The following is a 12872-nucleotide window of genomic DNA, read 5'->3' on the forward strand; positions in this document are numbered from 1 at the left end:
TACTGTAGAGACTCGCCCGCCAGTTTTGCATCGCACGGTGCAACGAGGCCAGGTAGCGGTACCTGGGCTGGAACTTGGCCGGCAGCGTAGGCCTGACTTGTCGCGCAGCAGCTGAGAGAATGCGTCGTATCGGTACCTGCGCCTGTGGCTATTGATGAGTGACCAGATACGAGTACAAACAAGCCGCCACCCCCCTGTCGGGCTGGGTAGGTTCCGCGGCGGTTCGCGATGGCGATGAATTTTCCAAGTTGTGGCGATTCCCGTCTGCCCTGCTTGGACGGGTAACGCTGTGCTGTACGAGTACCAGTAGGTACTTGCCTCGCATTGGCATCCCGGTGCCCGTGCCTCGTACCTGCCTCGCGGATGGCAGGGAGCCAGTGCTGTTTCGAGGAAGGAACCATCCCGGACTGCTGGCGCCGGTCCGGTGTAAGTGCGAATAGCACCGTGCACGGTATGTCTGACGCCGCTGGCCTGTTTTAGTCGCCGCAACGCAGGGGCCTGTCCACGGTGCGGCCACGGTGCGAGCTGCTGCGCGCTAAGACCGCTGAAGCTGCAGGCCTAGCAGCACCTGGGACAACCCGGCATTAGTGCTAAAACCGCTGGCCCTCCAGGACGCTGTGCTACCCGTCGCTCTCCTCCGACTCTAATCTTCGCACACCACTCCACGGCCCTTCGAGTCCTCGTTGTGTCCGGCTTCACTTCAGTCGCGGCGAGACGTCAGATGATGCGCTGTCGTTAGGCCGATTTTTCTCCATTTCTAGGTCCGGGCCCTCGCGACACTTGACGACTCCAATTCCAGCTTTGCCCAACCATCGAATAAACCTACGCCGAAGGATCGCTATTTACCGTGGTAACGGGTCCTATTCCCGAACAAAGCAAAAATAAGAAAGGAAAAAAAGGAGTGCGCAGAAAAAGGAACGAAACCTGCGGAAGGATTTCCGACTGTTTCGACTGGCCACCCAAGGCTATTATTGCGATTCCCGATTACCAGCCTACCGGATTCGACGTGCCAACGGTTTTTTTTTTATTTGAGACAACGACCGTTGCAATTGTGTACACCAACCAACAACGACACTATGAGCTCCTCCGCCCAACCAGAGGCATCGTTGCCCAAGGCCGAGAAAGAGAAGAAGGGAATCGGCAAGGTGTTTTCCAAGGTCAAGGGCGTTTGGAGGAGAGGCGACTCGGCCGGCTCTAAGCGTCAACCGCCAGCGGTCGCACCCTCAGCTGCTGTTAATGTCAGCAATGTCGCTGCGCCTGTCACGATTCCAGAACCCCGAGCTGAAGACGCTCCTAAATCGTATGTGTGACGCTGAAATTGCTTTCTTGGGCTTTGGCCAACTGCCTGTTACGGCTGCCTGCCGTAATGCGATGCTCATTGGCACTTCTGAACCCCAACTTGTAGCATGCTAACAAGCCCTTTAACGTATAGACCAAGTATCAGCCATGTCGCCGTCAAAACCGCTGAGGCGCGGGCTGCGTATGAGAACATGGCCGGAGTCAACAAGCTCTCCAAGCTGGAGCTGTTTGAAGAGCGAGCCAAAAAGTTGAACGAACGATTTGGCCTGGAGATTCAACCTATGCAATGGCACAACGCCATCCCTAGCGATACCGTGCTTCGCATGGACAAACCCATTAGAATGCGCATTCGACGAACCTGCCATCGCTGCAACGCTACCTTTGGCGCTGCTAAGGAATGCCCCAACTGCAACCACAATCGTTGCACCAAATGCACGCGTTACCCACCGAAGCTCTCTGAGGCAGAGGCCATTGCCAGCCGCGAGAGGAGAGCCGCCAAGATCAAGGCCAACCGCGAAAACGCCCCGATACAGCCCGACTACGGCCCCGAAGACAAGAAATTCGTGCTTACACGCCCAAGCAAGACGGGAGGCCAGGATCTCGTCCATAAGAAGCCTCGCCAACGTGTCCGACGAACCTGCCACGAGTGCCAGACGCTTTTCACTGCCGGGACCAAAACGTGCGAGAGATGCAGTCACGTCCGCTGTACCGACTGCCCTCGAGACCCGTAAGTAGACCCTTTAGTCCCAGTAAGTGGTGTGTTTAAATGCTGACGAGAATATGTGACAGGCCAAAGAAGGACAAGTATCCATTTGGGTATCCCGGCGATGAGTTTGGTCCCAACAGCGTACCTCACTTCGAATGCGAAAAGTGTAAGGCGGTTTATCCCACGGACGCCGCGAACGGAACGGAATGCAGGAAATGTAAAAATCCAAAATCAAAGTCCTCTCCTCGTGCTCGGCCTCGCAAGGTGGAACCGATACCCGACCCGGACGTGGTCAAGCAGATACAAATTAAACTGGACAATCTCAAAGTCACGTAGGATTTGTCTTGGTTTGACCTGCACGGATATAAGCCGTTGTCAGCATCGACCCTTGAGCGAATATTTTCTTTTCCCCATCACGTCTTGCATTCACCTATTATGTCTGTTCTGTTTTTTTACATAGACGACCTTGACGACGCCATTCCTCTTTGCTGGAGTGTCGTCTCCGTGCTTGAAGCATTCTTCACCTCAACTCACTTTCCTCATCTCACCCCCTTCCTCTCAGACACTGTATCTTTTCCTGGAACGACGACATTTTCTTCTTCTCTTTACATATTAAGCGTCGGTCCAGCCAACTTGCGCAAACCTACAGCAGCTCTCTATTTCTTTTGTCATGAACAATCTACCGAAAGGGGGAGGAAGGGGAAACGAGCCGCGATCTATCAGATCCATCGTTCTATCTACTGGTGAAAGAAGGCGGTGGATATCGTGGACGGACAAAGAAAGTAAAAAGGATGGCTTCACTCGGAATGGTCAGCTCATTGATGAACGACTAGTTTTTTTTTGTCTTGGTGTTTTTGTTGTGGATTTTATTCTGGTTGATATCTTATTTGTTTTTTTTAAGCGCAAAAAGCGAGAGCATGACTGGTTTATTCTCCCCTATCCCTGCCTACCTTTTTATTTGATCATCTCTTCAACACTCATCGTCAACCGTGTTTATTCTTCTGCCTTTATTCTGACCACATGGTGGGTTGGGATGATAGTAAACTCAACATCAAAAAAGAAAAAGTAAAATAAAGTATCTTTCCATCATTGATAAGGGTGGTTGTCGATATATATACACACATATATACCTTTGTATATCAGTTTGAGTGTCACGCTTATGATTGATTCTCCGAGGGACTCGTTCTGTGACTATATTGCCCAAAGTATTGTATATCTTACCTACCAACTGTAAACAAAACACACTATTACTGTATTATGCCATCACCCCTTTTCAGGGGCGCTCCAGCTCCGTGCTGCCTTTCCATTTCCTTCACAAATGCAAAAACCGAATCCCGTCAAGACACACAACTACTCCTCTATAATGTGCGGCTCAAGCACAAGCCTCGCCGTATGCGGCACACAATGCCCCAGCGTATCGATTCGATTCGCCTTGCGTCCAATATGTCTCCCCCCTCCCCCTTCCATCCGATTATTCAAGTATATATGCTGATCCCTCAACGGTTGCCCCGCGACCAAGCCCCTGAAGTCATTCGTGTTGTAAATAGGCATCAACCGATGCGTAGGGTAAAAGCGGCCACGAATAGACTGCTCCTTGAACACGACGTTGTCCTTGATGAGGATCCAGCACCACTGCTTGCTTCGCGTAACTTGCGTCCGCCACCGGATTTCCTCCTGCAGCGCGAGGGGCAGCTTGTCCTTTTCGTCGTCGATGACGGTGCCCGCGGCGCTGGGGCCCTTTGACAATTGATAGATTGGTCCGCGGAAGAAAACAGAGCCGGGATAGTCGGCGCTAGTAAAGATGTGTAGCAAGCCCATCACGGTTGTCGGGCTGGAGTTCGCTTCAGCCCCTGCCATTTTCACCCGTACGGCATCGCCGATCTCGAGGCGCTCAGCACCGAAGAAACAGCCGTAATAGGACACGGCTTTTCCGGTGGGGTCATCACCGCGACGGGTCCAAAGCGAGTGAGAAAAGTCGACTTTTGAGGCCGCCATCTTGGAGGCGTCGAGGTTAATAAGATCTCGTCGAACAGCATTGTTGCCGGCAGCCTGAAATAGACTTTCCCAAGGTACATCATCAAACACCTTGTCCTTGAGTTCCGCAATGTCAACGGAAGGGACGCTATAGCAGTGGAATGGCCGCAGGTCGGCCTCAGCTTTGGTCACGTTTGCTTGGGGCACCACGGCATGGCCAATGGGCAATAACTCGAATGTCATGCCACTGGGGGTCATGTTGCCAGGGGTTGAAATAATCCCAAGCCGCCAGGTATTACCTGTCTGATACCATACGAGTTCTCCGGCTCGGAAGAGCAATGGACCCTTAAGCGACCACTGGATAGCCTGAGGCTTTGGCTGCTGGACTGCTTGCTGCTGAAGCGGTGTAGGCACTGCAGGCGGCGCGGCAGCAGGCATCGGGGTTGAAGGATTGGGCACAGCTGTAGGGAGTGGCTGGGAGGGGTTTGTCTGTATAAGCTGAGGGGATTGAGCGGGTTGTGTGGGTTGGGACGGCTCACGCGATTCGCGTGGCTGAATCGGTGTGGGTAGCGGTACAGGAGTCTGCTGGATAGGCTTCGGCTGTGGTTGTTGTGACAGTTGTTGAGTCTGCTGAGGTTGCTGCACTGCTTGTGGGCGAGGAGTAATAGTAGGCGGCTTGTGAGGTGTTTGACCTGGGATTGGGGGTAAAGGAACCGGCGTTACTTTCACAGGCCTCTCGAGCTTCGCTTGAGTTTCTCCCAGAGCTTGGATAGGAGGTTGAGTTGGCAGCTGAGCCTGAGCCTGAACCTGAACAGGGGCCGGGATGGAGGGTTGAGCTGAACTTTGAGAAGTAGGCTGTGCCACTGCCACCTCTTCAGAAACCAGTGGAGACTTTGAGAGGTTGGGCATGTTGCAGTGTACACAGCAGCAGTCGTTGTAGTCCTTGGATGCCGACAGCAGCCATATCAAGTGAACGCCGAATTCCTGGGGACTCTTGAATAGCTTTGACTTATTGGGGTATCCAGACACCCATAGATGCTTGGACTTTTCATATAGCCAGTAACCTCGAGGAAATTGCACATACCACGGATTTCCTTCTGCAGAGAAAAAGACATTATCAGGCTGTATTCCAGCAGCAGCATGCCATCGTTGCTGGGGAGTATCTTACCGTCTGGGTTCGGTGAAAGTTCCTGCTTCAACAGAATACCCAACTTGACCCGCCACTCCACAAACCTCGGGTCGTCTTCAGCTAGCCTCATCATCTGCGGTTTTGTTCGTGGAGTCTTGTCTGCGACAGTGGCCTCTTTACCTGACTTCTTAGCGGCTGTGGTAGCTGCTGGCGTCGCCGTTGTCACTGGCCAATACCCCGGTCCGGTATCGGCTCCATCGCTCCTCGCAATGCGGATCACATCAAAGTCTTTGGTGTCCATAGCTTCTAAATCATGATACAGCGTTTCGGACGAGCGTTGCTGCTGTTTTGCTCCACGACCACACGCTGCCTATCCCGACACGTGGGTCTCGTGACCCCTTGACCTGGAGCGGCTTCGAGAATTCAAATATCCCATACAAATAGCTGATAGAGAAGGGAACAAAGATAGTTGTAGACGCTTGAGTGGATGCGTGATAGGATGTTTGTCGAACCTCGAGACCTCTCAAAGAGCACGCTGTTGGATTGTATTGTAGACCTGAGAGAGACGTAGGAAGCGCAGCTCCAAGCAGTTAGCAGCGTCTCCGCGTGTCTCAATGGGTATATTGCGAGTCCTCGGTGGTACAATGTAATTTCTATTTCGACGGCACAGAGCAATTAGTATATTGGGGATTTGCCTTGTGTTGACACAATGATGAATTGAAGTTCTGTAGGACAAAGCCGACGTGTAGTGGTTAGCCAGTCAAAATGGATGAGTCAGCACAACTGTGGCGCAGGTAACATTAAGAGCTGCATTCACTGGATCAAGAAGATGCATGATCAGGCAGAGTGTTCTATGTAAGATGATGAGCATCACAATAGAGAAAAAAAAATGAATAATTATGACAGGATCAAGTATTTAGGCAGCCCTTAGTACGAGCATCTAACCAGTAATCAGTACCTGTGCAGATATAATAAGGTGTACATGGATATGCATTAGTTCGCCGTGCTTGGGCAGATGACGCGGTAGGCATAGAATACATTGCATTGCATTGCATCTATAGCTTTCCTAGGCTACAGAGACTTTAAGATGATAAAAAGACTAGAATGTCATATATCACTACTTTGGGTCTTGATATTGGCCGTTACTCTTATACAATTCTCCAGTGTTGGTGGGCAACTCAAGCCACGCACCGCCACAATCCATTAAAGAGGCACGCGTTGTTCACGCGTTTTGTGAATTTGCTTCACTTGAGAGCCGATAGAGATCACATCTTGACATCATTCAACGGTTTCGCCTTCATATGGGCCCCTATTTTCCTTCTCACACATAAAGAAAACACACAATCCATGAGTACCCAATCCGGATACCGCCATGGCAACAGGGCTTTCCTTCAGGCCCTCCTCGCCAATGGAACATTGACCTACAAAGAAGCACGGCCGATAATTGCCGCCATCATCAACGCCGACAATGCCGGCGACCCAGAAGGTTCAGAATGCAGGCCCGATCAGGTTACGGAAGCAATATTTCATGACTACATCGACAAAGCTTCCGCCACAGCATCCCAGTTTGACTATGAGATTCGGAGCACGCAGCATCAGGTCACCAAGGAGAGGATCTTTGCCCTCGTGAACACCACTTCCGACCCCCAGACACAGCTCGCTACGATATATAGTCCGGAAGAGCTCTCTTTTATCAAGCGGGTTCTCGATGCCATGTTTGAAAAGTTTAACCGGCCCCGGCTTGAGTCGCTCTGTATTACCGAGATGCAGGCTATCAAACTTGCAAGGCCACCACGCAGAGAGAGCCAGGGGGATGGAGAAGATCAGTCACAAACTCCGATAGATAGGGGTTTAAAGCACAGCGAGGTAGAAAACGTTCTCGAAAGTCTCGTCGAGGGAGGGTGGTTCGAGATTAGCAGAGAGGGTTTCTACTCGCTGACGCCACGAGCGCTCTTGGAGCTCCGTCCTTGGCTCATTGACATGTACAATGACCCAGATGCTGAGCCCGGCGAGTGGCAGAGGATCAAATTCTGCGAGGCGTGCAAGGAGATTGTCACTTGGGGTCTCAGGTGTGCAGATCCCGACTGTACGCTCCGGCTGCATGATATCTGCCAAGAAGCGTTTTGGAGGTCACGGCGAGGAACGAATTGCCCGAAATGCTCTCGTGAATGGACTGGGAATCATTACGTTGGAGAGAGAGCCATCACAATGACCGAGGCGTATCGACGGGGTCGAAGACAGAGCGGTGGTCATAGGAGTGCGCTGGCAGATGAGATTGTTCATGAACAGGGAGGTGACGAAGAAAGCGAAGGCGAGGGGGAGGAATGACGAGATGAGATGAAATATTGGCAAAAGCAACCAAGTTTGCGCTGTCGTCTGGAATATCTTGGGTGATATTGCCACGGATATATACATGGCTGTATGATGGGCGGGATATGGTACTACCATTTACGAATGATACCCTAGAACAATTTTTATTGTCCAACTGAGAAATATGCTAAACATTTGCATCACCGTCATTTGCGATATATGCCTCGCTGGTTTTCTGTACGGAGTGTCCTATGCAGGCTTCTTTCACCGAGTCCATCTACAGTGCTGATGCTGCGGGTACGTACCGACTCTTGCGCAGGGAGGCTTTTGCTTAAGATGCGCTACAGTTTTGATTGGTCGAAGCTTAGGGTGTTGTACCAATGACATCACCCTCACGATTCCCTTTATTCGGATAAAGTTGACATCGTGACGACTTGGCTTGCACGTGTCAACGATCTACTAATTTAATCAGATTCCAGTGAGGCGAAGTAGATCCGCGCCCTTGCATTTCAATTCCTATTACTCAACCCTTTTTCTCACAACCGCTACCCACCTACAAGCCTTTACACCCACGTTGCGACCGGGACGGAGAGCAAGATGCTCGAGTACTTTTCCTATAAGAAATTCAAGAAGAGTAGGGAAGAGAAGGAGAGCGCAAAGGAGACCACAAAAAACGATGGAAAGCAAGATGCAGACGCAAACAAGGAGGCCGACAAGAAAGACGACAACTACGATTCGTCTGGCTCGGAGCTCCATCACCCAAAGACAGTTCTCAAGCCCGAGGACGAGCGATTCCTAGAGGAGCTCCTCGCCCAGAACACTGACGAATCTCCGCCACCGCTGCCGCCTCGCATCTACACATACGATGTAGACTGGCATTCCGACAATGAAAGTTCCATCGATGAATCAAAGCAGAACACCGATGACGACAAAGACAAGGCCGGCAAGACGTCCGACGCTGCAAAGAAACAAGAAGCTGCCGAAGAAAAGCCAGACAAGAATGGAAAAGAAAAAGCGGAAAAGAAGCCCAACAGGCTGTCGCTCTTGTTTACGAGAAACAAGAAACCGGCAGATACCGTCAAGTCCAGTGACACACTCAAGCCAGACACCGAAAACGTCACGCCCAAAGAAGCCGAGCGCGAGAAGAAGGACCTCACCCGCGTCCTCGACCTCTTGAACCTCTCCGCCAAAAACAACAAGGCTGTGACCGAATCCAAGGATTCGTCCGATATCCTTCAGAGATTCACCCAGATCTTCAAGGATCTCGTCAACGGCGTGCCCACTGCCTACGATGACCTTACTAAGCTGTTCGATGACAGCGATGGCTCCATCAGCAAGCTCTTTGAAAAGCTACCCTCGTCGCTGCAGAAGCTTGTTACGCAGCTCCCGGATAAACTGACGACTACGCTGGCCCCAGAGCTTCTGGCTGCCGCCGCAGAGTCGCAGGGGATCAAAGTGGCCGAGGGGGGCATGAAGGGCGCGGCTAAGAGGATGCTCTTTGGGCAGAACTTGGCAAATCTGGTCAAGAAGCCAGGTGCCATTGTTGGGATGCTCAGAGCAATCGTGGAGGTCCTGAAGTCAAGATGGCCGGCGTTTATTGGCATGAATGTCATCTGGAGCGTCGCTCTAAGCTGTAAGTTTGTTTCCTTCTTCCTTGGTCGATGTAGGTAGTCATTAAACTAACTGTGCAAAGTGTTGCTTGTGGTTCTTTGGTACTGCTACAAGCGCGGCCGTGAAGAGCGCATTCTTCGTGAGGAGGCAGCAGCTGGAAACGAAGAGGCCGCTCGCCGACTAGCAGAGCTTTCCGAAGAGGAAGAATCCGATCAGAACGACAAACCAGCTACGGACGCCAAAGAAGCTCAAGAGGCTGCAGGAGTCCTAGAGGCGGCAGGGGCTGCAGCAGCCGCGGGAGCCATACCAGTCATCATAACGTCGCCGGAAGGAAAACAAGTAGCAGCCCCGAAAGAACCTGAAGTCTCACCAACTGACGATGTGCCGCCATCAAATGCTCCCGCGGAGGAGAAGAATCACTACTAATGACCAACAAATTGTTTATTTGATGAGATGGAACGATACCCTCTTTCTTATGATAATGACACGAGCACGGGATGAGTTCCGAATAATGAGTCTTTCTTCTTGGTTGTATTTTTATTCTTTCTTTTTCTTTCTTTCTTTGATAGTATACGTAGTTGGGTATCTCTTGAGTTAGGTTAGGTTTATTCCATGCATGCAATGCGACAATCGCACAATCAATCGTCCTGCACCAACTCCTTGATTTCTTCTCTCCCAGGTGCCATGACCACTTCCTTGGTCTTCTCATCAACACCAGCCTGGTTCGTAGCGCCGCCGCCATCCTGCATCCAAAAGTCCACCTCGTCAATGATATCGTAAATAACATCCTCCGCAATCTGCTCCTGATACCGCTCAACTACTGCATGGAGAGAGTTTGCGCTGAGGCCATCGGGTTGAATCATGTCCACCTCGCCATTGGTAGAGTCGTAATCTGCCGGCGGATACCAAAAGTCCGGCCCAAAGTTGACTTGGACTGCTCCGCCTCTAAACACGCTGACGGCGGGATAGTAGCCCAGCATGCCGTCGTCGAGGCCTTCTCGGGCCCCGACTTGGGGCATTGGTTTGGATGCGGGGGGGAGGAACCCCAAGAGATTCTCAAAAGGCGTCCCCATGAGCACGCCGTTTTTGTAGATTCTGATATGTGAGTTGGGAAGTGTGCGTAGAGCAGGCGTGGGATGTGTAGGGCTCGGGGCGTCGTTAGAGGAGCTTGACGATGTGGCTGGCGAAGGATTCATGAGATCTTCTAGCTCCTTAGTAGTGTGATATTCGATTTTCTCAAAATACGTGTGCGCTTTGAATCGGATCGGCACTCGGTCTCGCACAATGTTGGCTGCTTCTGCAGTTGCTGGTGCAGGCTCGTCCGCCGCATCCACGGCAGGGTTATAGTGGCCAGCCATGATTTTTCTATGCAAATGCTCGGATGGCAGCTGGATTTCAAGGCCGATTACATCACCCTCCTGTATGCCCTCGCCGGCAGGGAAGAACTCTTTCGGACGGGACATGAAGACCTTTTCGCCTGCGACATCTCGGATACCATAGCTGTAGGCGTCGAAGCCTACGGGGGCATCAAGAGAGGCCTCTCGTCTGGCCCATCCCATGCGTACGTGCTTCCCGCCGACTGGCTTCGTGTCGCCGTCTTTCGGCGGCTGTATGCCTTGCGTAATCTTGCATTCCCAATACCATCTTCCTTCGCGCACGGCTACGTTGGCCCGTGCCATGCGGAAGCCTTTATCGGTGGTGACTTGCCGGCCGGATTTGTCAAAGAAGACGTGAGTCGCAGCATCTTCGAAGCTCATCCTCGGCCCAAATGGCTCTGGCTCGGTCTGTCGATAGTATAGCGTGGAGGGGAAAAGAGGGTCGGCAATACAGGGAGTGTAGCGAAAGTTTTTCTTGTTAAAGACACTGTTTCCGAGGTTAGAATAGTTGGTGCTTTGGAAAACAGAGCTACTTACTGGTCTGAGGTTTCCATGAACTCGATTGCCTCTCCACCTGGTCCGTCAACCCGATGGTGCAGCGTCATGACAGGTCCGCGAGGGAGGTCAAAGTCAGACAATTTGGGCGGCGCCAGCTTGTAGCGCAAGGGGCTGTTCTCGCTCTGCTCGGGCTCGCGTCCAGCTTTGGGATCTGGAGTGGCGGGGTTGCTATCGCCGCCTTTTGCCTCGCGCTTCTTGAGAGTGTCCTTCTTTGTCCTGACGGGCTTGGAACGCCCCGACTGCGATGCGTCGTCGGCATGCTGGGCTTCGGAAGAGGGCCTGACGTCTGGATTCAGCGGTGACGGCACGGCAGGACTGTGGCCTTCGTCGAACGCGCGCTTCTGGGGGATGGACGAGAGGGACGTTGTGGGCGTGAGCTCCCGCTTGGGGCTGCTGCCCATGTCTGAGGCCATCACGGGCGGCTGCGGTGGGATTGAGATGAGCTCAAGCCCCAGATGAAGAGGAAAACAGGAGTTGGCAGACGCGTGAGGGCAATTGGCAAGCGGGATCTCGAAATATGGGCGTTGAATGTGGTGGGCTTTGCTCTCATCAACTCCGTACGGCATCAAAGTTCAAAGAACAAACACCGGCTTGAGCTACGAGGTACGTCGATCCAGGTACCGCGTTATCTTATCGGTCTGATCGCGTCCTCCAAACTGGGTGCTGCAACGGGTCTAGCCTTGCCGATGACCGACGCAGTGCGAGGTCGTGGCTGCCCCTTGCAAATGCTGCACCCGCCAGCCAATCAGGCGGCGACTATTGTAAGCAGAGGCATCCCGGCGGCGTATCACGACAGCCTCATTGGCCACCGGGCGTAGGCGGTGGGCTGGCGGCGGACCAGCGATGGGTTGCAGTGGGCTTGCAGTGGGCTTGGGGTCTCGTTCCGGACATTTTGCATGCTGGAGTGACGCTTCTGAGGTGCTAAGAGGCACGGCAATCACGCCAGCCCAACACGCTGCGGCCTCGATACCACCCAGATCTTTTTACGGTTGCCGTTTGACAGGCACTCACTCACCGGTGCTCGTAATATATTCCACCTACTTACTACTAAGGTACTATACATACCTAGTTGGTACTTTGGTGCCGAGCCGGACGTGGTTCTCGCATCGAACGACGTCGGGGGGCCTCAACTTGATTCACGGGCGCTGTGGCCTCTGCTCTGCTCGAACCCTTCGAATCTCAATCTTCTCCTCTGCTCTCGTATATCCCAGATCTGGGACGCAGATTCGGCCACAGATCGGGGGGGGACCACTTTACAGAGTCGGGTACCCAGCTTTGTACATGCAGGAAAAGGCTTGAAACACACATCACACCACATCGCCCGAAGCATCTCGAAATCGAACCGTTCGTCGTTTCGCCTCGCCTCGCATCATCCCGCCTTCGCCTTTGCCTTGCCTGGACTCGCCTTGACTCGCCGTGACTGTCATCTCGTCTCGCTTCCAACGGCCCCGCTCCTCAAATCCTCCAACTTTCACCCCAGCCCTGGACTCTCGCCGCCACCGTTGTTTGGTTTTCTCGACTCTTCCTTCCATCATCCCGCCAAGCTGCGGCTCCTCTTCGACTTCTGCATCGATTGGCCAGGCACTTTGCGTTGCGTCACCGAGCTCTCTCGGCCGAGGTGTGGCCTCTTCATCCGGCCTTCTGGCCCCCATCCTGACCGTTTGATACGTTAATTTGCCTGTCTCCTGACGACTCGGATTCGGCACAACGTCGCTGCCGGCTCGTCACCACCACCATCAAATCTCTTGATCCATCGCCTGTCCATCGCCCTTTCGGCCTTTTGAGCGACTCCATCTATCGGTGCTTCCAAGGAAAACGTCGTCCTGATATCTTCGCCACCTCGAGGCCGACCATCCTCCGTTGCCAAATGCTACATCCGGCCGTCGGTTGACGAGTCCGTGCCTGCGCC

At 52.7% G+C, this 12872-nt stretch overlaps 6 protein-coding genes across 6 annotated transcripts; 3 read left to right on the forward strand and 3 right to left on the reverse strand.

Annotated features, from left to right (window-relative positions):
- Positions 1–1076: 1076 nt before the first annotated feature.
- Triagg1_10382 (uncharacterized protein) lies at positions 1077–2341 on the forward strand (the record flags this gene model as incomplete). Its single annotated transcript, XM_062894447.1, has 3 exons — positions 1077–1300; positions 1433–2026; positions 2089–2341. The coding sequence occupies 3 exons, from the start codon at positions 1077–1079 to the stop codon at positions 2339–2341; spliced, it is 1071 nt and encodes a 356-aa protein (XP_062750656.1).
- A 1014-nt stretch (positions 2342–3355) lies between these two features.
- On the reverse strand, positions 3356–5409 carry Triagg1_10383 (uncharacterized protein; the record flags this gene model as incomplete). Its single annotated transcript, XM_062894448.1, has 2 exons — positions 3356–5076; positions 5148–5409. 2 exons carry the CDS (start codon positions 5407–5409, stop codon positions 3356–3358), a joined length of 1983 nt encoding a protein of 660 aa, XP_062750657.1.
- A 1046-nt stretch (positions 5410–6455) lies between these two features.
- Positions 6456–7436, forward strand: Triagg1_10384 (uncharacterized protein; the record flags this gene model as incomplete). The annotated part of the gene is made up of 1 exon (XM_062894449.1): positions 6456–7436. The coding sequence occupies one exon, from the start codon at positions 6456–6458 to the stop codon at positions 7434–7436; it is 981 nt and encodes a 326-aa protein (XP_062750658.1).
- A 579-nt stretch (positions 7437–8015) lies between these two features.
- Positions 8016–9455, forward strand: Triagg1_10385 (uncharacterized protein; the record flags this gene model as incomplete). The annotated part of the gene is made up of 2 exons (XM_062894450.1): positions 8016–9051; positions 9112–9455. 2 exons carry the CDS (start codon positions 8016–8018, stop codon positions 9453–9455), a joined length of 1380 nt encoding a protein of 459 aa, XP_062750659.1.
- A 212-nt stretch (positions 9456–9667) lies between these two features.
- On the reverse strand, positions 9668–11376 carry Triagg1_10386 (uncharacterized protein; the record flags this gene model as incomplete). Its single annotated transcript, XM_062894451.1, has 2 exons — positions 9668–10892; positions 10943–11376. The coding sequence occupies 2 exons, from the start codon at positions 11374–11376 to the stop codon at positions 9668–9670; spliced, it is 1659 nt and encodes a 552-aa protein (XP_062750660.1).
- An 894-nt stretch (positions 11377–12270) lies between these two features.
- Positions 12271–12615, reverse strand: Triagg1_10387 (uncharacterized protein; the record flags this gene model as incomplete). The annotated part of the gene is made up of 1 exon (XM_062894453.1): positions 12271–12615. The coding sequence occupies one exon, from the start codon at positions 12613–12615 to the stop codon at positions 12271–12273; it is 345 nt and encodes a 114-aa protein (XP_062750661.1).
- Between the last annotated feature and the right edge of the window lie 257 nt (positions 12616–12872).

The sequence above is a fragment of the Trichoderma aggressivum genome, assembly GCF_033847375.1.
Source record: "Trichoderma aggressivum f. europaeum strain CBS 100526 chromosome Unknown scaffold_072, whole genome shotgun sequence".
NCBI lineage: Eukaryota > Fungi > Ascomycota > Sordariomycetes > Hypocreales > Hypocreaceae > Trichoderma > Trichoderma aggressivum.